The sequence below is a fragment of the Temnothorax longispinosus genome, chromosome 5 (genome assembly GCF_030848805.1).
Source record: "Temnothorax longispinosus isolate EJ_2023e chromosome 5, Tlon_JGU_v1, whole genome shotgun sequence".
Taxonomy (NCBI): Eukaryota; Metazoa; Arthropoda; class Insecta; order Hymenoptera; family Formicidae; genus Temnothorax; species Temnothorax longispinosus.
The window spans coordinates 13,372,185-13,398,861 of NC_092362.1; the positions used below are offsets into that span (position 1 = coordinate 13,372,185).

Sequence of the window (26,677 nt, forward strand, 5' to 3'; positions counted from 1 at the left end):
AGTCGACTTCCCGTCATGACGAAAAGTCGACTTCTTGTCATGACGGAAAGTCGACTTTTAGTCGGCGTTTTTTGAGACATTCGCCGACTTCAAGTCGACTTCAAGTCGACTTTCGTCCTTAAAAAAGTCGACTTCTCTGCCAAGTCAGTTTCGGTAGAAGTCGACTTCAAGTCGACTTCCCGTCATGACGGAAAGTCGACTTCCCGCCAACTTTTAAAGTCGATAAAATAAACCGCCGCCGCGTACGTCTGGAGGTCGGTTGTGTATCTTGAAATGAGGTGAAAATGACAAAAGTTAACAGATTTTATTAGATTCTGATAAATAAAATCGTAGAACGCTAATGAATTTTTTCACTTTTGTAATTTTTACCTCATTATTTCAAGATACACAATCGACCCTTTGCTGGAAGGCTAAAACTGATGCATTTCGATTTTTTTTCATATATAAAATAATTTAATTATCTAAAAAACTGTATAATTACAATCCTAATGTTTTATTCTTAATTACAAAGGCGGCCACTGTGTGCCGTCATATCTGTGCCACTTCTGCGTGCGCGGATTCCGGCAGCCACTTCTTGTAAGCTGACAACAGAACTAAAATTATAAATATATAATATCCACAGACTTTTATACTAGACCATTAACATCTATGGACGCACTGCCGAAAAGCTGATACGAGTGCGAGGTGCAAGTGTTAGTGAATATTGAATTGGTGAGGCCATATTGAATTAACAATAAGTCACTATCGGGTGTTCAGTTGCTCATGATGTGCGTTTATCTGCATTCGTTATTACAGTACATAACGAAGCAGGCGAATGTTTTTGTGTTAAATATTGGTACATGTTATCAATAAGTTTGTAAGTCATGCCTTCAACGTGTAGCTACTTGAATGCCGAAATCGAACCACTACTCCTGTAGTATTAAACCCTTTCTTTTGGACATTCTGTATATGCCAGACTATTGTATAGAAATCTTGTATAAAACTACTTGTATAGAATCTGTAGTATAGCATATCTTGACTAAAATCAACATGGCGGCAAGCATCACGGCCGAGATGCCTGTCAGCGGTCTAGTATTGTATAGAAGTCTACTCGATGATAATATCTAAATATTATTTTATAAATTAAAATCTCACATTTTTCATCCAAACCCCAGATTTCTAGCAGTTTGTATATGGACACGACTCCCTGCGACTGCAACGTTTGTACTATTGCTTGAGTGCGTGGTATCAACCTGAAAAAATCGTATTGAATTGATGTAATCTATTCGATGAATCAACGTGAAATCGAAAGAAGATAGAATAACGATTTACTTGGCCCATGACTTGGTGATGCTCCCAGGTGTCGTCAGCAACGACGGAACAAATCGTTTCAGCTTAGGGTACACTTGACCCTCCAAGAAGAAATACGCGAACCACTTTACACCGTCCACAGATGCTCTATATCGATGGTAGTCCCCATCCGGCCTTTCCAAATGTACCAGACACGCGGCAAATGATCTTCCCGGTTCCTTGATTATATCTATAAATGAGAATAATATTCGATCATAATGAAGATTAATATCTTTATAAATAAATAGGGAAAGCATTATAAAGCAACAATTGTGATAAAAATACCTTGGCGGTGGATCAACCAATGATTCACTAAGATGGCATAGCGTGGAAGCGAATTTCGGCAATCATTCGGGTTCTATCGCCGTGACACCTCGCATATATATCTTATTCGTTTCGTACACCTCTTTATAAACCACCTATTCCGGACTGATTTTCCGTAGAACGCACGAAGAATGCATGAACCAGGTTCCTCCATTTCTGATGGTGTTCTGAAAGATGGTTCAGAATAGAGAGGTCGCATTCAATAGGTCTTAATTATCGATGATAATTAATAACACACCATACCTAACCTCTAAAGCATATTTCCACTTGGCCTTATCCTGCTGATCCTCTTTTAGATCCGCCATACCTGCAAGAACTATCTGGCGCAGCAATTTCGCTTCCATGTCGGTTGGTAACGGCATTCTGTAACAATTCTTGTTGTAGACAATGTAGACAACCGTCTCAAACATATTGCAACATACATACAGTCAAATTCCAGTATTCTGATCTAATCGAGGAAGTCAACGGGAAGACAATGATGACGACGACGACGACGTTTCGTTGCGGTGGTTGATAGCGCGGCGCTTTTCGACGTCTTATCGTGTCCTGTCTCGCGGCATGTATTCCTTGCACTCGCGTAAACATTAATTTTCTCCTCCAGCCTCCTCGAGATTCGCCGCCATATTGATGACGCGCCGCTTGACTGCTTTCCGTCTTTTTATAGTCGACTATTTAGAAGTCGACTTTTATGGCGTTTTCGATTTACTACTCGACCCGACTCGGGTCGCATCAATGGACGTGAAATACATACATAGATATGTATGTATTCCACGTCAATGATGCTAGAGTCCTGTATACATGATGCGACCCGAGTCGGTTTGAGTCGCAAATCGAAAACGCTATTAGTCGACTTTCCGCCATTTTTAGAAGTCGACTAGAAGTCGACTTATAAAAGTCGACGGAAAATTGACTTTTATAAGTCGACTATTTAAAAGTCGATTTTTAGTCGACATTCCGCCATTTTTAGAAGTCGACTAGAAGTCGACTTATAAAAGTCAACTTTCCGTTGACTTTTATAAGTCGACTATTTAGAAGTCGACTTTTAGTCGACTTTTCGCCATTTTTAGAAGTCGACTAGAAGTCAACTTATAAAAGTCAACTTTCCGTTGACTTTTATAAGTCGACTATTTAGAAGTCGACTAAAAGTCGACTTTCCGCCATTTTTAGAAGTCGACTAGAAGTCGACTTATAAAAGTCAACTTTTCGTTGACTTTTATAAGTCGACTATTTAGAAATCGACTTTTAGTCGACTTTCCGCCATTTTTAGAAGTCGCCTATTTAGAAGTCGACTTTTAGTCGACTTTCTGCCATTTTTAGAAGCCGACTAGAAGTCGACTTATAAAAGTCGACTTACCGTCGACTTTCCGTCAACTGTGCTCTTAGGGTTAGATAAAGCATTTGTATATTTTTACAGGTGGCAGGTAGTAAAAATAGAAATTAATAATTGCGCAGATCTTTAGAGACGTAATGTCTACTATAAATGCAAATAAATATCTATAACTTATAAGTCATATAAATGCGTATAATAAACTGTTGTGAGCATATATCCAGTACATCAAAAATGCTCACTGAGCGGCTACCTGTGAGCGCTCAATGAGCGATCGTGCTTCTGGATGCAGCCATATTGGGTGCCGATACTCCGCTAGCCTAGCAATCGTGAGCAGTCGCTCGTTTCCTCTCCTTTTAATCCATTGGGTCAAAGGAGAGGAAACGAGCGAAAACGAGCGACTGCTCACGATTGCTAGGCTAGCGGAGTATCGGCTGAACGCAGCCAATGTTTAATATTTATTCCTATTATTTTCTTTATTGTGCGCCGGGCCTAATTGACCAATTCATAACCTAACCTTCGGATTGGTTGATCCAGTGGAAAACTTTAAGCACCGGTCGCTATTATGAGTGACTATAATAGTCAAAGCATTCCGATATTCACTGTCAGTACTAAAAATTTATATTATTCTATATTTTACGTCACGTATACTATAGATTTTCAGTACTGACAGTGGCTGACAAGTATATATCGGAATGCAGCCAAATACTAGAGCTCTAAAATACTACGTTTACGCGAGCGTTACTTCTGTAGTAACTTATGATAATTTACCCGTTTACGCGAAGGAATTATCGTAAGTTACTACAGAAGTTAACGCTCGCGTAAACTGAGGGCCAATTTCACCAACCACAGTTAGCTTAACCGACGGTTAAAGTTAGCAGGATTGACCAATAGAAAGCAGGGTGGATTCATTTCTATTGGTCAATTCTGCTAACTTTAACCATCGGTTAAGCTAACTGTGGTTGGTGAAATTGGCCCTTAGTAACAGACAAACATGGGTAAAAAAACGGAGCGCTCCTCTTCCGTACCTCCGTGGCTCCGTATTCCGCGATCTATTGTTACCGTGTAATTCATGCCTTTCTCGGCGCATAAAGTGGCGCAAACTTCAGAGGATACGACAGGCACGAGCACGGGATGGGTCGGTGAATTCCCGATCAACGTTTTCCTCAACGTTTTTTTCTCGTCGATATGTGACGTGGCATCAAATGAATACCACCTACCACCCTTTGTCATTCTGTTGTTTCATCGCGGGTATCCGTGTTCTTCCATCGTTCTCTCGGTCGTCGTCGATTTTTTTCAAGTATTTCTAAAGTGAGACTATCCGAATCCGCGATATTCTTGACAGCGCACGTATTGGCCGACAAAATTCAAACTCACTGAGAAAACCGAGAATTCCCAAAGTGATGAGCCGCCGTCAAGACGCCGATATGGATTTGTTGTTTTTCTCTTCCATAGACGAGGCCACGAAGATGTGGCTCGATACCCTGCATCGAATGTGGGCGCTGTGTAAGCATTTGATTCAATTTTTCCCCCCCGTACGTTTTCGTCATCTTGATCGCCTAGCATTAAACGTGCATATTCGTATCAATCGCAGGGAAAAAATGCGACGGTGTCAGTAAGACATTGACGGATTACTTCGAGACGGCACCAAATCCGTATCTCAGCACGTTGAGAATTCTTGTCAACGTATCCGATTTTGATCACATGACGAACAGCAAGTCACTTGCGTTTGCAGGTTTATCTTTTAACTATTTTATAGCTTTTCCAATACGTAATTTATATACTTGCAGTATATAATTTATATAACCTTGAAATATATATTTTATATATATATATATATATATATATATATATATATATATATATATATATATACATATATACATACAATTATAATTTTTGTAATTTATTGATTTACACATAACAGAAGAAAAATTATGTAATTATTTATGTTAGGGGGTGTACCTCTTTAATAACTTTGACAAATATATTTAGAAAACACACATAAGTTAATTAAAGTAAACCAAAATAAGTTGGTATTTTTATTTCTACAATACATGTCAAAGTTAAGGAGGCGTGTTCCTTAATATTGATAATTTACAAAAGTTATTTTCTGTAATAATTGCTGTAATAATGTTTTGAGAGGTTATATTGTATAAAAAAGATAGCGATATTTTCTTGAAGAGAAATTTAGACTTCTTGCTAACTTCGATTGCGTTACAGTGATAGAGGAGTTTGCAAATTGGATAGAAGAGAGAAAAGAAGGATACAAGGAATTTCTTGTTCCTGATTTGAAACTAGCAGCGTTTAAATTAGTGAGACAGAAACACATGAAACAAATGCTACTAATAAAGAAAATATCTGCCATATATGACTTTGTGGAGCATAAAGACATATTCTTACAAACAATAAAAGTAGGTTGCCAGAGATATAATAAATTTATTTTATAGGTACTTATACATATATTTTTTTAGGATATGATACAAGAGAAAGAATATAAAGAAGCTGCACAATATGCAGCCATATTACAATTGCAAAGTCATTTTATAGATCCGAAAATATTGTTACTACCGCTTATACTACAGAATAAATTGCAAATAGTTGATGAATTTTTAACGGGCTGCCCGGAGGTTCAAAAAGCGTTGACAACTTATTTGGACAACTTAATAGCACCAGGGCAAAACGTGCAGATTATCTTGGAACAATTTATTTAGTAAGTGACAATATGTTTATTTTTATTAAGCATCTAAATCAATTATTATTAGAGCAATGAGATTTTTTTCACTGAACTGAATCCTTTCAGTACAAATGATATACCAGACGTTAAGATATCATTGACACAAGTTCGTCCGATAACCAAGCTTATTGCACGTCTAATAAAACAGTATAACTTATCGCCCGATGTATGTCCCCACTTAAACACAAAACGAAACGAAGGAGCGTTGCAATTCCTTATACATAAACGCTATGTGGATGGTAGCTTAAGTAAATATCCATTTTTCTATATTATTATTTGGAAAGACCAACGATTCTCTTGCTTGGAAATAGAAATTAAATTTTCTATTTAATTGCTTTTATTACATACAGATATTGCCAGTTGGAGAGAGATGGTGAGAGAAGCAATAGGGAATGATGTTAAATTACAAACGGAGTTGCTCACCATGTTAGTTAACGCTAATGATGAACAAGAAGGTTTATACTGGGCAAGAGAATATGAAATACCTAAAGATGAATGGCCATGGGCTATCGTGCATATAGAGGAACAAAGTGCACAAAGTAATACTTTTATCTATATTTTTACATTTGCATCTTGAGGAATACCCATAATATTATAGTTTGCAGTGGTAAATGAGGGCGCTTCTACGAGTAGAGGAAAAACCCGGGAACCAAATGAAGATAATGTAAATTATCATATTTTAAAATTACCAAGAGAAAATGTGAAGTTAGTAGACGATGGACGATTATTTGAAGAGTTCCTCGATAATGGATTAAGAGATGTTAATATGGTTGGAATTGACTTGGAGTGGAAACCTAGCTTTGGTAATCACACAATCGAAAGTTGAATATAAAGAAGCTATATAAAACAACTTATAATATATAATATACTTTAAATGTAAAACGTTTATATTTCATCAGGAACTAAACAACCTGAGCTGGCACTTATGCAAGTAGCTACTGCAGATAATGTCTATATTTTGGACGTAACTACTATTGGCACTAAATTACCAGAACTCTGGAATGAGCTTGGTCTTATATTATTCGAAAATAAAGACATCGTCAAGATTGGTATGTGGTTTCAATTATCTAAAATAGTGTCGTCTGTATTATTTTAATTACGTGCAATATACATGTTGTATTTTACTTGCATATTTATCTTGGAAATAGACAATTATTCAGTCATTTTATGATATGAACATAACACAAATGTTATGATATCGAGACTATTGCATATTATTTTATGTATCATATACAGGATTTGGAGTGGCACAAGATATGACTGTAATACGTAATAGTTTACCAGCCTTGTCGTCCATTAAAACACATGGCCAAGGATATCTTGACCTGATGGTTTTATGGAGAAAATTAGTAGAGGAGTACAATTTCATTTTCCCATACAAAGGCGATCCAAATTTTACAAACAAAAGCTTGAGTAAACTTGTAGAATTGTGTTTCGGACAAAGACTTGATAAGTCTGATCAATTTTCGAATTGGGAGCTGAGACCTTTGCGAGAAAGTCAAATAATATATGCTGGTTAGTAATCGCTTTTCTGTGTGTTTAATACAATATTATTTAATATAATTTTTTCCCATTGCTATACGTGTATGTGTATCTGTTATATATGGCAGCACTAGATGCGTATTGTTTGTTGGAGATATACAATGTATTAGCAGATTATTCAGCAGATATGGACATACCATTTGAAGATATTTGTGCTGAAATACAGTATATTCCGCACGCACATACAAAGACGAATGTGAATAAGTTTCCACAAAAGGTATAAATTGCAACAAATTGATACGTAAAAGTATAATATAACAATACTTTAGTAAAGAAGTGGCAATTTTTTCCATTTAATGACGAGTGGAAAAATATTCTGTATGATCTTTGATGAAAATATTATCTTTATTTGTTATGAGAAAAACGTTATTTTTATAGTTAAGCATTACATATACAGGGTGTCACTTAATTCGCGCCCACTATTTATACAGCGATATTTTTTATCAAAAATTGAATCAAAAAATCCTGAGCCATCTTTAGTTCTTCTTTTGTTGTATTACCCTTTAAAATTACAGAATAATTGACTAATTTAAAGTTATGTAGTATGTTTTTTTAATTTTTTTTGTATTAAAAATAAATGATTTTTTAAATAAAACATGTTATATTGATTTAATTATATTCCTTATGAACACTACTAAGTTCATTACTAATCGTTTTACAGAAATATCCAACAATGCCTAATAAAGATAATGAGAATTATCGCATGAACGCAGGAGCTTCGCCCAAGTATGGAACACATAGACCTATGGCCAAACATGGGTATCACAATAAACAGAATGATCAGGGTAGATCTGTACACCGTGATCTAGCTAATGACAGTCGACATAATAACCAGAGAAGATATGATAACTATGATAATCATGATAGAAGTGCGCATAATGGAGTAATCCGAGTAGTTAATGATGGAAGACACAATGACCAAAGAAGATATGATGAGAATCATGATAATTATAATCGTGACAGAACTGCGCATAGTGGAGTAATCCGAGTACTTAACGATGGAAGACACGATGACCAAAGAAGATATAATCACGATAATTATAATCAGAATAGATATGCGAATGCCAAAATGAATCAAACAGCCAATGATGGAAGATACGACAACCAGAGGAGATACGAGAATTATGAGAATTATAATAGACATGATACCCAGAGTAATCGCGGTAATCAAACTAGACGCGACAATTATAATAGATATGATAAACAGAGTAAATGGGAGGATATTCAGGGTAGACGAAATATTCAAACGAGACAGAATAATGCGAGTAGACCTGAACCCGTACAACGACGAAATTTGGATCCAATTCCTGCGCATACATGGCGCGTTGTGTGCGACTCAATGTTGGGTGGTTTAAGCAGCAAGTTACGCATGTGTGGCATAGATTGCATACACGTATTATTTGATCAAGGAGGAGACGATTCTGCTAGACTGGCGATGCGCGAGAACAGGATTCTATTAACGCGTAACAAAAGTTACGAAAGAGTAAGATCCGTTTTACAACATATCAACGGTCAATATAGATCTTATTTTAATAATCTCTGTCACGTTAGTTTAAGCAGTATCTACCGCTGGAGAATTGCTATAGGATAATTGCCGACACACCCGACAACCAACTACGTGAGGTTTTACATCACTTTGGTGTTGTAATAACGCAGAATGATATTTTCAGCCGATGCCAAATATGTAATTGCGATGAATTCGTGAAAGTTCCGAAGAAGCTAATGGACGATCTTATGCAAAGGTGAATTGAATTAATTTATATGTTTATCTAGATACGTATATGCATACATATGTCTTCCCTCTTTTTTTTCAATTTCTTGTAATAAAAACAATTTTTATTTGATCCAGTTTTGTGAAAATTATAAGGAAAAACAATTATCGAGTATTGCCTAATCGAGTGGACAAGACATTAGAAACCGATATTGACTCCGATTCGAACGATGATTTCGAAATTGTTCGGAATTCAAATAATTATTTTACAAACAGCGAACATCGTACATGGCGTTTGTCCATGGATACTCTTGACGTTGACGCGTGTACAACCAGATATCACATGCGGATACAAATAGATAAAGTCCCACTGAACGTATTGAAGAATGTACAGACCTTTTATATCTGCGAACATTGTGGGAAGATTTATTGGGACGGCTCGCACTTGGAGCGAGCACTTAATGGCGTTATCAAAGATTTAATTGTTAAACAATAAGTATTAATATTGAATGTGATAAAAGGTGTGTGCTTGAGGGACTGGCAAAGCACAAAAAAATCAAAATCGTCCTTAGTTTGAAATTTCGAGTGCATGCTAATTGTTCCTACAAATTATGATGCCAATGATAAATATGCAATATTGTCACGCTTATTCAAGACATCTGGCCATAATAATACTTGTGACATAGACGTAGTCGTGTCGTTACCGTTCTTCCTTACATTTTTAAAGTATAATAATATTATATTCTGTTTTGCTTATCTTAGCTGTGTATGCCATATAATGATGTCATAAACTAATATAACCTGAATTTTATTCTGACTAAATTGGTCATATCGATTACTCCATATTATGATTATGATGCCATAGAGCTTTTTTTAAATAATTACTTTAATGATTACTGCTAATAGTTACTGTTTTAGTATAAGTTGTTAAATAATCTAAGTAGTTTTTCAGTATTTAGATTTCTAATCCTCCTGTTTAATCTTTAAATAAGATTATGATTTTCGAGATATAGATTATTTAATAAGATTAATAAGAACCACGTACAAATACCCTAAGATCCAACTTCTGTTACACGACTACATATTTGACATATATTTCTTACATAAGAGCGAATCGAATGCAAGTACTTTATAAAGTATCTACTCCGCTGCATATTTATATTGTAATTGTTTCTCTCAAATTTATAACAAAGAACAAAAATGCCCATTAGAGTAAAAGACATTTGATTTTCCATAAAATATATCTTAGTTATTTATACATATTATATGCATACATATATTTAAAGAGAAAAATACGTGTATCTATTTTTTATTAAAAAAAAGTAATGAAAAAGAAATGCTAATGACCACACGAGGCATTTTTAGATTTAACAGTTTTTTAAATCTACATTTCCTATATTTTCCACTATGTTGTAGCAAATTTCTACATAAATATTGAAATAAAAATATGATTCTTCCATTTCTGTGTTTTTATTTATTACCGCAATTTGAATTTGGTAAACATGTATTGAGACGTAGTATTGAGACGATATGTAATAAATAAAATGAAAATATGTACATATGTATATAACAGGAAAGAAAGTATTTTACAAATCTCGAATTTACCAACAAATTTTTTAAATATATTTAATATATTTTATCATCCTAATCTTTCTTTATACAGAATATAAATATCTACAAAAAAATATACGTTTTATTCTGCCAATTCTCTGTCTACCGACGGGGATTCTCTAGTTGGACCAGAATTTTCAAATTCTCCTGGTTCTACAAGTCGCTTCTTTCCATATGGTGGCGGTCCAATTAATTTTTCTACATCATCATACGATAATGTTTCCTTCTTTAATAGAGCCTCCGCAAGCTGTGCTCAATAAAAATATTTTATATACGTAAATTCGCACAGTATTGTTTAATTATAAATATATGTGTAAGAAATGTATACATACCGTATCTAATTTGTCTTTGTTATCCAAAAGCAATTGTCGAGTTTGTGCATATGCTTCCCCTATTATTCTTCTTACTTCGACGTCCATTAAATTAGCTAACTTTTTGCTATACAGCTTCTTAGTTTTCTACAAGAGAAAAGAAATTAGACATTACGTTCTAAGGTACAATGAACAGGAGAGTTCGCGGTAACATTATCTCATACCGTGCTGGTATGCTCTTCTTCGAAAGAAATTAAACCCACAGCTGGACTCATTCCGAATTGTTGGACCTGGTGATACGCCATTTTTGTCACAGTCTTCAAATCGTTTTCGGCGCCCGTTGAAATTTTATTGAACGTCACATGTTCCGAGACACGACCACCTAACGTCATACACATGCGTTCGAAAAGTTGCTCCTTACTGTAGAGCTTCTGATCAGATTGCGTGTATTGCGCGAATCCCAGTTTCAAGTTAGTTCGTGGCACTATCGTTACTTTGAGCAAGGCATCGGTATGCTCCAACAGCCATCCCACCAACGCGTGACCGGCTTCGTGATAGGCGACGACACGTTTTGTGGACGGCGTTAACGGATTATTTCTCTTTGTCAAGCCACCAATCGTTCTGTCGATCGCATATGTAAGATCGCTGCTGTCTACTTGTTTCTTCTTATCCCTCGCAGCATGTAGCGCGGCTTCGTTGCAAACGTTTGCTATGTCAGCACCTGAAAACATCATGCTTGTGTGATAGCTGAAATGATAATACCTTTGAAGTACTGCTCTTTTTATAGATAAATGCAATACCACTAAAACCAGGTGTAAGATAAGCCAAGTATCCCGAATATTTCGAAGGTTTGTTTTGTAAAGATATTTTTTTAAGGTGAGTCTCGAAGATTTGTTGTCTCTCCTCTACCGTGGGAAAATCGATTAAAATGTGCCGATCGAATCTGCCGGGTCTCAATAACGCCTTATCCAATACGTCTGCCCTGTTCGTCGAGGCCAATATAATAACGTTTTCTTTTGATATCATTCCGTCCATTTCTACTAAAAGTTGATTTAACGTTCGTTCAGATTCACGGTCAGATATCCCGAGCGAGCTCTCTGAACGTTTTTTGCCAATGGCGTCAATTTCATCGATATATATAATACTTGGTGCTCTATAAGAAATTAAAGTAAATATTAAAATATCATTAAGATAAATTTAGAGAAGCAATAGAGCAGACAAACCTCTTTTTAGCTTCTTTGAATAAATCTCTAACTCGAGCAGCACCTAAACCACCGAATACTTCAATAAACTCAGAACCGTTCATAGACAGGAAAGGAACGCTCGCTTCAGTCGCCACAGCTTTAGCCAGTAATGTTTTACCGCATCCAGGAGGTCCCAAGAGTAAAACACCTAAAAATAGGATTGTATTTTTAAGATCTAATTTTGTGGCATAAACTTAATAGAAACGCTAATAATTTTCTATTTATATATATATATATAAGTGCAATGTCAGCAAATACCTTGTGGTATTTTAGCGCCCAGCATTTTGTAACGTTCTGGTTTTTTCAGATAATCGACAAATTCCATCACTTCTATCTTAGCCTCTTTCAGTCCAGCTACATCCGCAAAACGTACACCTTTTCCCTTTCCCACCAACGGCTCGACTAGAGTAAATTTCGCCTGTTTCATTTGCGAAATGATCTCGAAAGGTTTGAAGGAAAAACGTTTTCTCACAAAACTAACAGCAGCGATAGCTACCAGCGCAAAAAGTGCAAATCTTACAATACTCGCTATGTATTCTATCTTCCTTTCGTAAATTACTTGTACTCCTTGGCCTAAAATATTTTAGACAAATACTTCAATTATCGTAATCTGACGCGTGATGTTCGTTAATGCATCGCAAGCGATTTATTTACCAGGTTTTATGCCAAGATTCTTTTCCACCTTCCTCAGTTTCTCTTCAAAATTCTCAATGCTTGGGACAGCCATGTGATATCTCTTGTATGGGCTTCTCTTTCCTTTAATAATGGCACCATCGTGCACAACAATTATAACACGCTCGATAGTAGGATTTACAATAATTGCCTCGACCTCCCCTTTACTTAACATGTCATATACAAATTCATTCCAGGAAATAGAAGCAGCGAGCTATTCAAACATAATATGTCATATCTTAACAGTAGTATTTATACTTTTAAAAATAATTCCTACAATAAATGGTGATTAATAAAAACTTACTTCTGCATTTGACATTCCCATCTGGTGTTTCAATACAATTAAGACAAAGTATAATACCATAAACCATAAGGAGAGCTTAGTAAAAACTGATTTCATATCTTCATTTTCATCAGGCTTCTTGTCTGGATTTTCTGAGTCTGATTTCTTTGGCGATTGTTCATTAGAGTTACTACATGTAGTATTAAAATATCTGATAGTATCGAATCTTGGAGAAAGGCTGAATTTGCCGCTGCACAATAATGCTGATTGTACGGCATATAATTCTTTGCGAATCTTCTTGTAAGCCTAAAAACAAATCCCGCAAAATGTTAGTAGTATTCTAAGCTGTTTGCAAACTGATTCGAATAGAATATTAATTGACAGAATGCAGATTGATATTGATTTATGTTCTGCCAGCAGAACTTGTTGATGTAATCTTGCAACATATTGCCAACAGATTGCAAACAGAATCTATCATTTAAATAAAATATATCATATGGTTACAAAATGATAAACTCGATATTTGCAGTCAATTTATTATACTAGTAATTTTATTTTCGCTGGCATTGTGCCAAAAAAATTCATAGCAGATGCCTTGCAAAATCTGTTGAAAACAGATTTTGCTGTCTAGGGATATACTTGACATTTCTTTCCTGTCAAAGATATCAATGTTATATCTATATAAAAATCGTATCCAGTTGTCACAAATTGAAAATCAACTAGCTAAATAAGTGTGAAATATAAATAGAAATTGGAATAAAAGATGTTGATACTTGTATCACAAAACATGTTGATACTTGCGTGATAAGACATGGGAAGAGATAACCTGTGAGCTCCATTATTATTCGCGTAACTGAAGTGTTTAACGTTGAAAATAGGTTTTTCTTTCGGGAGATAAATATTTTGGGATGGGAAATTGAACATCCGGCTTGGCGCCATGTAATATCGTTTCGGACACTTGATTAGGTTCTGCATGGTTTAAACTTCAAAAGCAATCACGAATAGATTTTCGCCTTGTGTCATGAGAGCTGATGAGAGCTTTGTTCTCTAGCTAAATTTTCTGCCCCAGTATGGAAAATATATACTGAAACATTATTTCTAGCAAAATTGACATTAAATATATCTGTTTGTTCTCTACGTAGCGTAGCAATTTGTGGTGATACTCAATACACAATTTAGGCCTGGGGGCTGGGGGCTGTGGGACGTGGGGGTCGATTCTTGATTTCATTCGCAAGAGAAACGTATGCGAAAATTCTGCTCTTACAGAAACGTTGCAAGTTGATTGGTTAAAAGCTATGCGACAGCCAATCGACTTGCAACTTTTCTGTAAGAACAACATTTGCGCATACGCTTCTCTTGCGAATGATTTCAAGAATGTTCGTTTTCGCTGCACTTCTGAGGGCCAATTTCACCAACCACGGTTAGCTTAACCGACGGTTAAAGTTAGCAGGATTGACCGATAGAAATGAATCCACCCTGCTTTCTATTGGTCAATCCTGTTAAGTAAAGCCCGGTGTCCATGATGCAAGAACTGTGTCCAAGTTTCGGTTTAATGCCCGGTGTCCACGATGCAAGAACTGTGTCCAAGTTTTGGTTTAAGCCAATGAAACTGCTACTTTTCTGTAAGAGCTGCAAGTTGATTGGCTTAAATAGAAACTTGGACACAGTTCTTGCATCGTGGACACCGGGCTTTAAGCCGCAAATGATTACATCATTACATCATAATAAAAATTTGCAAAACTGCAGAAAAAGTATACTGCGAAGCACAAAACATCTTTTATCTACAAAGAACGTGCCGCTAAAATTAATGATTTGTGCTAAAAAATTATTACTGTCATTTAATATGTTTGAAAAGTTGAATTTTCTAATTGAAAAATCCCTTATTAATAATCATAAAGACGAATTATTAAATAATATTCTGAAAAAATATTTTTCTATAAGATTATATCACGAAGGCAAAACTTTAAGTGAAAATGTAAAACGAATAAGAAGTTTTCACAATCGAATTGTTATTTTTCAAAAGCAATAATTATATTTTCACATATTATTGTTTACATTTTTTCAGATTTATGATATTATATTTGAATATAATATATTATATATTTTATAGATAAAGCATGTATTTTACGTTAATTACATGTGCAACAAGTTATTTTGCTTATCTAATTTTATTCATAGATATGTATGTACTAAATACTTTTATTTAAAAAATTATAATTAAACGTTACATGTTGAACTAATTATAATAAATAATTACATTATGAACGAATAACTATTAAGAGCACATACAGGTTTGTCATTGTGTATCACTATAAATAAAGTCTGATTCTTGAATACCAAACCATTTTTACATGTATTTTTATGAGTATTGTATTTGCACAATGTATTGCACGATGATATTTTTCCCGCAGCAAGATTCAAGGCGTCAATAACCACGTGATCACTTCTCCTAACCTTTCCTTCTCCCCACCAACATCAATTAGAAAAGGAAGTGCCACTGCAAGCATATCTTCCGTCCTTTACATCTCCGCGAAAGATCTCCAATGGGAATGCACAGTCTATTATATACATACGTCTATGGTTTCATTCTAACTTATTGCACTTATGTTGCACTAGTTCAGAAGTGCAACGGAAACGAACAGACCTATTAAGGCCGGTATTCATAGTCGGATCTTAGAGCGATTAATGATGTCAAAATAAGAACATGTTTTGTATCTTAGCGACGAATTTCTGAACACATTATAATGCAATAATAAGTTAAAATAAAACATATTTTTATTGTAAATAATTCTATATTATAGTTTATTGGAAAAAAACGCTTGAATGCACTTTAATAAATGTGTTTTAGTTCAGTTTTCTTTTATATTTTCTCTTGACATAGAATAAAAACTATTTTATTATAATTTTTCATGCAGTGCAATATAATATAGTATTTTTTAAAGGTTTATATAAAAATAAATTAATTGTATACTTTTATAGGGAAATCAAATTTCTCGTCCAGTAAAACCTTTCGTCCTCTTTTTCCTGCACATATTCGCATTATTCCTTTCAGTTGAAAAATATCGAATTAACTATACTACTACCTATATACTTAACTAAACTTTATTCAGTTTTTTTTAGATAACATAATAGAATACACAGAATAATAGAATATTTATGGTTAAAATCTTTTTGGGATAAAATATGTCCTGTAATATATGCATTTTAAAGATGTATGTCGCTCATGTCAAAATAAAGGAATAAAGCTGAAATTTACAGAGATTGTGCACTTATATATCCCAAAAACCTGTGTTAAATTTACGATCAATTGTCCGTTTCTGAGATATTTGCTTTAAGATACAGAAATTGTATAATATATATATATAGATATACTTCCCATGTAAATATCATAATATGTATCTCTGCTCATGCACGGTAAAAATTAATGAAATTTTAATGGTACACTTCTATGACATCGAGAATTGCAATTACGGTTTTTTAGGATTTTCTGTTTACATTTTTTTTAAATTTTTTAATGATTTATTTAAACAATATCAAGTACAAAAATGAGACAAATATGCGATTTTTACGCTTTTTCTGTCCCAATGATACCATGTTGTTTATGAATAATTTCTGAGATTAGCTCTACACTGTTTAATCAAGAAAACAAAATTATACTACATATAGCTATAGCCACGGTCTTACATACAGGTCTGGAAACTTCAGTGGTGGGGGTAGGTCGCTTAATGAAGTTGTTTTTAAGTTCTCTAATAGCCACTAGAGTCGTTGTGATCGATGTTCACGTTGTGGCGAGGGACGCCGGAGGCCGGGAGGGATATCTGTCATATGAAATTTGGCGGAGTGGTTTTGTGTCAACTTCGTGTAGTCTCGACATTATGGGTTCGAATCTCCGTGCCCTTAAGTTTTTTTTTAATCCTTTCACAAAGCAATGTGATAAATAATGCTTTAAATAATTTAAGACTATAAATTAATGAAATATGTAGATATATAAAATAAATACGAGTTTTTATTCTGAAAATTAAGAACAAATAGAAATATCTTTTTATATGTTTATTTTTATCCTTTTTCTTTTATTTTTGTGGGTATAGCTAATTATTATCGGCCACTGAGCTTTTTTGAGAAATAATTAATTAATAAAAATTAAATATGTCTATATATTTTTTTTAACAATATTTAAACTGTTTTTGAAATCGATTTGATATAAAAATATGTTTTAATTGTTATTAATTATTCGATAAATAACTGTAGAATATAGTAAAGAGTGATTTTCTCCAAATTTTTAGGGAATCACGTTCTTGTGACAACAAAACGATTTAGCAAGTATTTGCGACAAGACGAGGTTTCCCTTAATTATTATTAATTTTTTATTAACAACTTATTCTCTAGCGGTCGACAGCAAAGAGCGATTCTCTTGAAATTTTTAGGGAATTACGTTTTTGTAATAACAAAATAATTTAGCAAGTATTTGCGACAAGACGCGGTTTCTCTTAATTGTTATTAATTTTTTATTAACAATTTATTCTCTAGCGGTCTTTAACAAAGAGCGATTCTCACCAAATAATTTAAAGACCGCTACAGAATAAATTGTTAATAAAAAATTAATAACAATTAAGGGAAACCGCGTCTTGTCGCAAATGCTTGTTAAATTATTTTGTTATTACAAGAACGTGATTCCCTAAAAATTTGGAGAAAATCGCTTTTTGCTATCGATCGCTGCAGAATAAATTATTAATAAAAAATTAATAATAATTAAAGGAAACCGCGTCTTGTCGCAAATACTTGCTAAATTGTTTTGTTATCACAAAAACGTGATTCCCTAAAAATTTGGAGAAAATCGCTCTTTGCTATTCTACAGTTATTTATCGAATAATCAATAACAATTAATTAAAACATTGTTATATCAAATCAATGAAAAAATTGTTTGAATATTGTTAAAAATATATATATAAATATATTTAATCTTTATTAATTAATTATATCTCAAAAAAGCCCAGTGGCCGATAATAATTAGCCTACGATACGTTCGTAGCCCCCCGAGGAACCCACATGACATTTCAACGTCTCCTTCCCGCGAGACGTTTCGCTGTTAGCGCCCGCTGCTAGCTTCATTCGTATGTATTTGACCGGAAATGAATGTCCGGGAAAGAATCTACCATATGAAATCATTTGTATTTCGTATGAAGACTTTTGAAGTGCAATTGAAAAGGTTTGTGAGTCATTTGTTTAATTGTAATTAATTAATTATTTTTACACCATGCATTTAGCCGAAATAGATAAATTAATAAAAGTTTTTATACGGAATTGTTTGTATTTTGTATGAAGAGTTATGAAGTGTGATTAAAAAGGTTTGTGAGTCACCCAGATAATTTTAATTAAATATTTATAAACTCGGTAATTAGCCGAAATATAGATTTTTAGTTATTCATGTTAAGGTGGTATGTCCATATAACCTATGAAAACAGATCGATGCAGTTTTTTCAGTAAAAGTAATTAAGCAACTGACGAATCTTCATGCTAAATTTGAAATGGATTGACCGTGTAGTTTCCGAGATATTATTGTCTAAAAATATGCTTTTTTCCCTATCTTAAGCATTGCGTTTATGGCGGACGACGCGTGAGAGACCGTAATTTTGAGATAAATTGATGGTAGTAAATTATAGAAAAGACAGATCAGGTTGAAAATTAGAATAAAAACAGAGGAGTGTCTTCCGAATCATATGGTACCAAAGCCAACAATCTCAACCGTATAGAATGTTCACAAAATTAGTTAAAAGACATCGATTTCAGTCCATTCCTCACTGTGATCACAAACCTTCGGATATGTGGCAACGTCGCGCTTTGAATTCATAACGCGAGTTGCATAGGTTAAAACGCGGTTGTTCGTTCATGATATAAAAGTAAATGTTGCACTTAAATAAAATTAACCTCTAAGTTTATTGCTCCGAACGATACACGTGCAACCATTTGTTTACATGAATGTTGCGACGTTGCCACATCTGAAGCTCTTCTGTACTACGCTAAGAAAATTGGACTATTTTCATTCGCCTCTTTTTTATTATTGATTATTTATTCGATTTGTGATATACAATCATTTTGAGAAATTCATTAATGAATTTAGTCGACTATGAAAGTGTATGAAATTAGAAGTTTTAAAATGAGGTTTATTTTGACTCACATAGTCGCGAATAAACCACCTTAAAAGAAGAAGGCGCTAGTGTTCCCGAAGGTCCGTCTGCAATCAGAATTAATATGAACGTTTTAAAAATTATTTTATACTGAAATAAATAAATATACAGGCTAATAAGCCTGTAGCTATAAGCGATAGTTGCTAATTAAGTTTGTAAAGATATACCAGCTGTGCAGGGTGAAGAGCAGGTTATTTCAAACGCCCTGCCACAACCCAATTAAAAGAGACTCAAATGTCATTACCGCCTGAGAAGTACTTTTTGCCATTTAAGTTAGCATGTCAGAGCAACCGGATTGTCCATTGCGTTCCACCTTGAATTTTTTTTACAGTCGTTTATTAGAATTGCCCTACTTTTAAATTGAGCGCTTTTAAATGTATTATTATTAAACTACCGATATCGATATATTATTAGTAATTTAATATTAAAACTTGACAGAGTGACGTAAACTAATTTGCTCATAGTATTATAACAAAGTATTATGCGTTCAAATTCTCGAAAGCTAATAGCTTCTTTACTAAGCTCTCTCTTTATGTCGATCGATTCAGATAAAAATCTCCGAAGTCTTTCTTTCTCTCGCGATATTCCTAAAGTAAAACTGTACAAAAGCTCTACGAAATTGGCGATATTTTTCACGGATCTGGTTCGAGTCTCGGCTCTTGAGGAAGGTGCGCATGTAGAAAGAGTACGCCAACACAGTTTATCCTGCTAAATGGTTATCAATTCTCTATAAGTTCTGTATTGTACATAAATTATAGAATATCTAAACGTTTCTTTTTTTTTCGATGTCCTGTGACATTGTACAATAGAGTTACAAATAAAGATAAAGCCACACTTTACGTATAATCTCATTCAGTCTTTGCTAATGTTACATAATAACGTGCGAAAGAACTAACAGTTAAACTATTTAAGAGGCTATTTAAGAATTTTAATTGATACTGGAAGCATAGAACTGTTCAGCTAGCTTTACACAAGATATTGGTCTTTTTCTTTATGAAATCGTCAAATTATGATTATGATACATTTCTACATTATCACCAGCATCGAATCTAATCTTATTTATCGTGATACTCTTGAGAAACTGTTAATCCATTGTTTTAACTCGATCGCGGCGCAGAACTGCGTCCACCAATATTGTTCTTCTCCCTCCAATCGATTCCCGTAAAAGCTGTCTACATATTGAACAGTCGATACAACGACGGCGGATTAGTCTGAAATTAAGCACACGTTAAGCCCCTTGCACAATGCCAGGCAACAGGCAATAGGAACAGGAAATAACCAAAAAATCGTTAATTACAACCTAAAAAATTCAAATGCTATGATTGGTTGGCAATAGGCAATAGGCACAGAATTTCCAACGTGACGGAAACTCTGTGTCTATTGCCTGTGTCACTGTTTATTCTGCATTTATACATGATTTCTGATTTCTATTCCCTGTTCCTATTGCCTGTTGCCTGGCATTGTGCAAGGGGCTTTAAGGTGGTCCTTTCGCGGACCCAGCTAGTCAAGTAACAGTCCGTCATGAGGTAATTGAAAACAGACATATTGACAAACATTACACAACATCCCAATAATTATAATAATATAATATGATTTTACACGCACGATTTAATCGTATTTAATTATTTACTAATTAAAAAAATATCACAATAGTAGTGCGGTTGGACTCGATTTAGGTTAGGTCAGGCATGACAGTACGAGTAAAGCAATATGCGATTGGACCACTACTTATTTAACCTCATATATCAGAGCAAAACATTCGGCAAGCCTTTATTTTCAAGGTATGTACGAAATCCGGAAACTTCAGGGAATATTTTAAGACATGAATAATGTATTCATCTGATCGCTAAGTACATGTATTATTTGTTGAAAACCTCGGACGTGGCGATTTGCATCATTCTATCTTTCTCGTTTATTAGATGTAAACAAGGATAGAATGACAATGGCACGCTCCGCGAACGCACATTTAGAATGACTTATTTCTTGTAAAGTGTCGGTAACCTCACTTGATTTTTCGTACACATGCCCCTTATTACTGTATATTTAACATATATCAAATTTAGGTACCTATCTAATACTTGTTCTCACGAAAGGACCACCTTAACAATCACTCTTCTTGCTAAAATCACAATTTTCTTTTCAATCGCATACCTTGATTATGACATACCTGAAGACCAGCACGGGAGTCAGATCGTCGGCAGCAGGTATGCCTCTTTCCGACGCCATGGAGAAGAGATTCATGATGGTAGTCGCGCAACAAAATACACACTGCAACTTATCCCTAGGAGTCTTATACGCCGATATCACAGCCAATTCAGCCTGCGCCCATGACCAGGGGCATTCGTAATGATAAACTTTTGAAATGCGTAGGTCCCTGTGATTTGAAGTTACGACCTTTGCCAACTTATTGATATGACCGTGAAAAAGCTGGTCCCTATATACATCTCCATCTTCATTTAGATAGAGCGCATTGTGGTATACCCGTGCCATGACGGTTCTTTCCACCACGACTCTCGCCAAATCTAACTGGTTGGCGCTTGCCGCTGAAAGTAAGAAGTAAGTTCAGACGTCTCTGAGCACTCCGCTAAGATCAATTGCGAGATAAATAATTATATTCATGTACATTGCCAAATCGGATCGTTGTCCATTTCCACGTGGACCTTCCCTAGAAAATTATCTACGAGATCCTGTTTCTCGTCAGCTAGCGTAAGCTTTTTAAACTCTTCGCAGGAGAAAAGCTTTCTTTTTTTTCCAAAAATACCCTCACACAAACGGATATAAGATGATTATTGATAGCATCCAGATCGCACTTAACTCGCACGCATAATCTGAAAAATATTATTAAACGGTTGACATCTTACATTTAAACATCTTACATTTACTTATACATTACATACAAAGATGATATTTATATATAAACAGTACCTATCTAAGTGAGCTAATGTCGACAGCAATCCCTGACGACATCTGATTAAATATGCGATATAAGGAGATCGCTTTTGATAATCCTCTCGAAGTGATTTGAAGAGCTTTCTACATCCATCGTCATTAAATAGACGCACGCAACGTAAAGTTTCATGAAGATGAGTTAGACTTAGCTAACTAAGGCTTAGCTCAGCTTCAGTTTTGCCGTTTGCTATGATAGAACCCTCCTGCTGATGTTCCCCATCAAGCCTCACGTTCTCTTCCTCCGCCTGAGTCTCCATTCGCGCGAAGATCACGTTGATCATCTGCGTGAGAGTCGCACAGGCTGTTGTTTGATTCACCAGGTTACGCGACGACAAGTAAACGTTGTAAACAGTACGAATTGTTAACAGTACCGTACCCTGCTCGTATACCTCCACATACTGGCTTGTCATTACAGTCAGCAGAGCTTTAATAATCTGCAGCTGCACACTCTCATCGGTCTGTGGACCGGTGAAGCAACCGCAAATTGTCTCGACAATGCGCACAATCAGCAGCTTGTTAGGCTCCGTTGAATCAGGCACATTGCCAATGAGATGGCTATATGCGATTAACTTCTGCAGGCAGTCCAGTGCTGTGTGTCACCACAATCCGTAGTGACTAGCTCTGACATGCTGACTCAAATGGCAAGAAGTACTTCTTAGCGGTAATGACATTTGAGTCGCTCTTAATTGGACTGTGGCCCAATTAAGGGCGTTTGAGATAACCTCTTCACCCTGCACAGCTGGTGTACATCTTTGATCTCGTTACGGAGGTCCTCTGCAAGATGGAAATATGAGTGACAAACTTAATTAGCAACTATCGCTTATAGCTACAGGCTTATTAGCCTGTATATTTATTTATTTCAGTATAAAATAATTTTTAAAACGTTTATATTAACCCTAGACAGACTCACTTATTTTTCTCATACGTGAATGACTCACTGGGGTCTTAATAACCCCAAAATTGTACCGCGTGTATAATATTTCCAGAATGTTCTTAGAAAACTTTATAATAGATAATTTTGTTTGTTGTTTAATATTCGAAGACGATAGTAGTCATCAATTTGCGATAGTAAAAAAAAACCAGTAAAAAAATTTCGAAAAACAAGAAAAAGAACCAAAAATTGGGCTGAAATGACTATTTTTATAAAAAATGCTGTAGTTTTTCATAAAATTCACCGATTTTAAAATTTACAACGGATTTTGAAAGACGAATAGACAACCTTCAAGGGCATGTAAGCGATTTTTTCGTTTCTTAAAAAAAACATTTTTTTGAACATCTGAAGTAGAAGAAATGACGAAAAACTGTCGGATGGGAAAAATCGCAAGAAATGGAAAGTAAAACAGATTCTGTCGATTATTATTTATTTGAAAGGTAGTCAAAAGTTATAAAAGTATATGGAAACAGTAAAATTAACTCCACAAAAACTTTACAAAGTTTTAATCAGTTGCTGTGCAAGAACAGCAAAAATGAAATAATTGACCGAATTTTAAACAATTATATATGAAACAGGGGTAGAATTTTCCGGGGAGTGCTATAAAGTGTATAATTTTTCGTTATCGATTTTTACAAAAAATCTGAAATATACTTTACTGTGGTAAATGTCGAGCGTAAATGACTCACTGGGGTCTACGATACCCCAAACGATTTTCTTTTTCGGTCATAGCTGCTGCACAGATCTAACGCACTCGCTGAATCACAGAGGTCGATTGCCGGATGACTAAACTGAATTATGGTTAGGGTCTCGGTATGAAAACTAACCTTCCTAAGACAGGGGCTCAATTTGAATTTCGCGTGGGGTCCCGTAGACCCCAGTGAGTCTGTCTAGGGTTAATTCTGATTGCAGACGGACCTTCGGGAACACTAGCGCCTTCTTCTTTTAACATGAATAACTAAAAATCTATATTTCGGCTAATTACCGAGTTTATAAATATTTAATTAAAATTATCTGGGTGACTCACAAACCTTTTTAATCACACTTCATAACTCTTCATACAAAATACAAACGATTCCGTATAAAAACTTTTATTAATTTATCTATTTCGGCTAAATGCATGATGTAAAAATAATTAATTAATTACAATTAAACAAATGACTCACAAACCTTTTCAATTGCACTTCAAAAGTCTTCACACGAAATACAAACGATTTCATATGGTAGATTCTTTCCCGGACATTCATTTCCGGTCAAATACATACGAATGCTAGCTTCAGCTATACGAGTTTTCGGGTTACGTTCATCTGCGGACTTCGATGACAGCAACGAGTAGTGGCTATGCTAGAAACAGAGAGAAACCTGAGAGCGGCCATCCGGCTTCGGGGGACGTCTATTAGGGATCCTCAAGAGAGGGATCGGACTAAGCGGGTATCGTTTTCTATTGGTCGGCGACCATTAGTTTCAAAACCGGAAACTGAGAGAGAAAGAGCGAGCGAGTAAGAGAGATAGAGCCATACACACACGCGTGCGCGTGACCGTAAATCGCAACGAAACGAGGAGAGGAGAGCGAGTAAACAGAAAACCGCATCGTCACGGTATACCCTGTCGTCGTCGCCGTCGTCGTCGTCGTCATCGTTATCGTCGTCGTCGTCGTCGTCGTCGTCGTCGTCGTCGTCGTCGTCAACCTACGACGCAGCGTTCTCCTTTGGCGTCAACGATCGGAGAAGGACGAGGACAAGTTAGTCGTGTAGGTTAGTACGCCAGCGAAACGATAATTAGTTAAAATTAGTTAAGGAACTTTACGGTGCCCTTGCCTCGTCTATGAGTGGCTGCGTTCAGCCGATACTCCGCTAGCCTAGCAATCGTGAGCAGTCGCTCGTTTCCTCTCCTTTTAATCCATTGGGTCAAAGGAGAGGAAACGAGTGAAAACGAGCGACTGCTCACGATTGCTAGGCTAGCGGAGTATCGGCTGAACGCACCCATTATTTCACGTGAAACGTTGCTCTGTTTCTGAAGGACTATTAGGTTATTCTCATCTACGCGCCTGACGAAAGAACGGTGGTGTACGATTTAGAAAGCTGCCTGTCATTTTCCACATAACATATATAATTATTTATAAATACGTAAATTTTATTTACAGAAAAAGAAATATGACGGGTTGCAGTGCAGATTACTGTACGAACTGATCGAGCAAAGGCTTCCAAATGTGTAGATTCCCACGAGAAGAGAAAAGAAGAAAAGTATTGTGCAGACTGGGTTCCTGGAGTGAGTTCGACATTGTGTTCAGTAAGTACAAACATAATATATTTATTTGACTAATAAGACTTCTTTTGAAACCAGTATTTAATTTTTCTTCTGCGACCAAGTGTCAGTTTTCTATTTCAAAAAATTTATGTGCAGGTGATGTTCACAACAATTCAGAAGAAATTCAGGAAACTGAAGGAAGTATTGAAGAACTGAAGGAAAAAACGCCTTTCGAAGAAACACTTGAACAACGATTTAATAGATTACAAAAATTATATGACAAATTGGAAAAATCTAGGATAGCTTTGAAAAAGAGTCTTATTGCAGCCAATAAATGGAATAAAAAATTACAACTTGTATACATGTAAAATTACAATTTGTCATCAATATATATTTTTTACGAATCATTAAATATTTTTTACGAAAGGAACTCTTGCGCACCAATTACCACTGAAAGAATTTGTTTATATTTTATTATTTGTAAATAAACTATAACTGTAAGAATTACTGTACAACATTTTCGGTATTTAAATATGAAATATTTTATTTTTCTCATTGTATAAGAATAATTCACTCATAAAAAAGTCATGTAAGGTTTCATTGTTGACATTTTTCCGCGATGCTGATTGCTTTTTTCGTAAACATCTATCATTACTTATTTTGACAGTTTGTGTATTAATTCGTTAATAGTATAATGTAATAGGAATTGTATAATTAAAGCTAAATAACACGCGCGTAGCGCGTGTCTGTCATGTCTAATTATATAAAATATACACATTTGCATTGAAACACGTTTGAGTTTTGCCGCTGCATATACCACTTCCGGTTTTGAAACAAATGGCGACGGTTAGTCCGATCCCTCTCTAGAGGATCCCGCGTAACGACGTAGTTGACGTCCACTTTCTCAGGCGGCGCGTCAGTATACGTCCGCTGGAACGGAATGATCCCGGTGGCCGCTCTCAGGTTTCTCTCTGTATTTATTAAGTCAACGGAAAAGAAGGTTCTCTACGCTTGGCAGAAAGTGCCGCTAGGGAATTTTTAAGTCGATTCTTATGAATCAAGCTTGAATTCGATGTCTAGGTATCCCAGGTTGCCGATGACGAGGTCCAGATAGTGCGCTTCATAGTTTTCGGTGTCCAGGTGTAATAATACGGTTGAATTCGATGTCTACGTGTCCCAGGTTGCCGATGACGAGGTCCACATAGTGCGCTCCGTAGTTTTCGGTGTCTACGTGTATTAATACCTTGAATTCGATGTCCACGTGTCCCAGGTTG

General features: G+C 35.4%; 3 protein-coding genes and 1 long non-coding RNA gene across 22 annotated transcripts; 2 read left to right on the plus strand and 2 right to left on the minus strand.

Annotated features, from left to right (window-relative positions):
• Nucleotides 1-430: 430 nt before the first annotated feature.
• Nucleotides 431-24,515, minus strand: LOC139813838 (GTPase-activating protein and VPS9 domain-containing protein 1-like). 17 transcript variants are annotated; one of them, XR_011732256.1, is made up of 10 exons: nucleotides 24,327-24,512; nucleotides 22,202-22,999; nucleotides 21,900-22,104; nucleotides 20,504-21,819; nucleotides 2,080-2,188; nucleotides 1,897-2,016; nucleotides 1,615-1,820; nucleotides 1,312-1,519; nucleotides 1,135-1,232; nucleotides 431-581 (listed from the first exon to the last, which is right to left on the minus strand). XR_011732256.1 is itself a non-coding variant. In XM_071779629.1 (5 exons), the coding sequence occupies exons 3-5, from the start codon at nucleotides 21,922-21,924 to the stop codon at nucleotides 19,287-19,289; spliced, it is 438 nt and encodes a 145-aa protein (XP_071635730.1). In that variant the 5' UTR covers nucleotides 21,925-22,104; nucleotides 22,202-22,999; nucleotides 24,327-24,513; the 3' UTR covers nucleotides 18,804-19,286. The 17 variants fall into 17 exon arrangements, 2 of the variants coding, with proteins under 2 accessions (XP_071635730.1, XP_071635731.1); XR_011732255.1 differs by having other exon boundaries at nucleotides 431-593; XR_011732257.1 differs by having other exon boundaries at nucleotides 431-1,232; nucleotides 1,961-2,016.
• Nucleotides 3,984-10,316, plus strand: Nbr (exonuclease mut-7 homolog). The gene is made up of 13 exons (XM_071779627.1): nucleotides 3,984-4,486; nucleotides 4,575-4,715; nucleotides 5,204-5,394; nucleotides 5,455-5,693; nucleotides 5,784-5,965; nucleotides 6,068-6,256; nucleotides 6,323-6,520; nucleotides 6,617-6,766; nucleotides 6,954-7,232; nucleotides 7,328-7,476; nucleotides 7,921-8,742; nucleotides 8,811-9,001; nucleotides 9,109-10,316. The coding sequence occupies exons 1-13, from the start codon at nucleotides 4,384-4,386 to the stop codon at nucleotides 9,464-9,466; spliced, it is 3,192 nt and encodes a 1,063-aa protein (XP_071635728.1). The 5' UTR covers nucleotides 3,984-4,383; the 3' UTR covers nucleotides 9,467-10,316.
• Nucleotides 10,571-14,300, minus strand: Spg7 (SPG7 matrix AAA peptidase subunit, paraplegin). The gene is made up of 9 exons (XM_071779628.1): nucleotides 13,893-14,300; nucleotides 13,113-13,397; nucleotides 12,791-13,022; nucleotides 12,395-12,709; nucleotides 12,116-12,284; nucleotides 11,693-12,045; nucleotides 11,117-11,613; nucleotides 10,914-11,039; nucleotides 10,571-10,828 (listed from the first exon to the last, which is right to left on the minus strand). The coding sequence occupies exons 1-9, from the start codon at nucleotides 14,064-14,066 to the stop codon at nucleotides 10,664-10,666; spliced, it is 2,316 nt and encodes a 771-aa protein (XP_071635729.1). The 5' UTR covers nucleotides 14,067-14,300; the 3' UTR covers nucleotides 10,571-10,663.
• Nucleotides 20,928-26,192, plus strand: LOC139813840 (uncharacterized). 3 transcript variants are annotated; one of them, XR_011732259.1, is made up of 4 exons: nucleotides 20,928-21,057; nucleotides 24,431-24,910; nucleotides 25,300-25,445; nucleotides 25,560-26,192. It is a non-coding gene; the product is annotated as an uncharacterized lncRNA (long non-coding RNA). The 3 variants fall into 3 exon arrangements; XR_011732260.1 differs by lacking the exons at nucleotides 20,928-21,057; nucleotides 24,431-24,910 and adding an exon at nucleotides 25,018-25,217; XR_011732258.1 differs by lacking the exons at nucleotides 20,928-21,057; nucleotides 24,431-24,910 and adding an exon at nucleotides 25,020-25,222.
• Nucleotides 26,193-26,677: the final 485 nt, after the last annotated feature.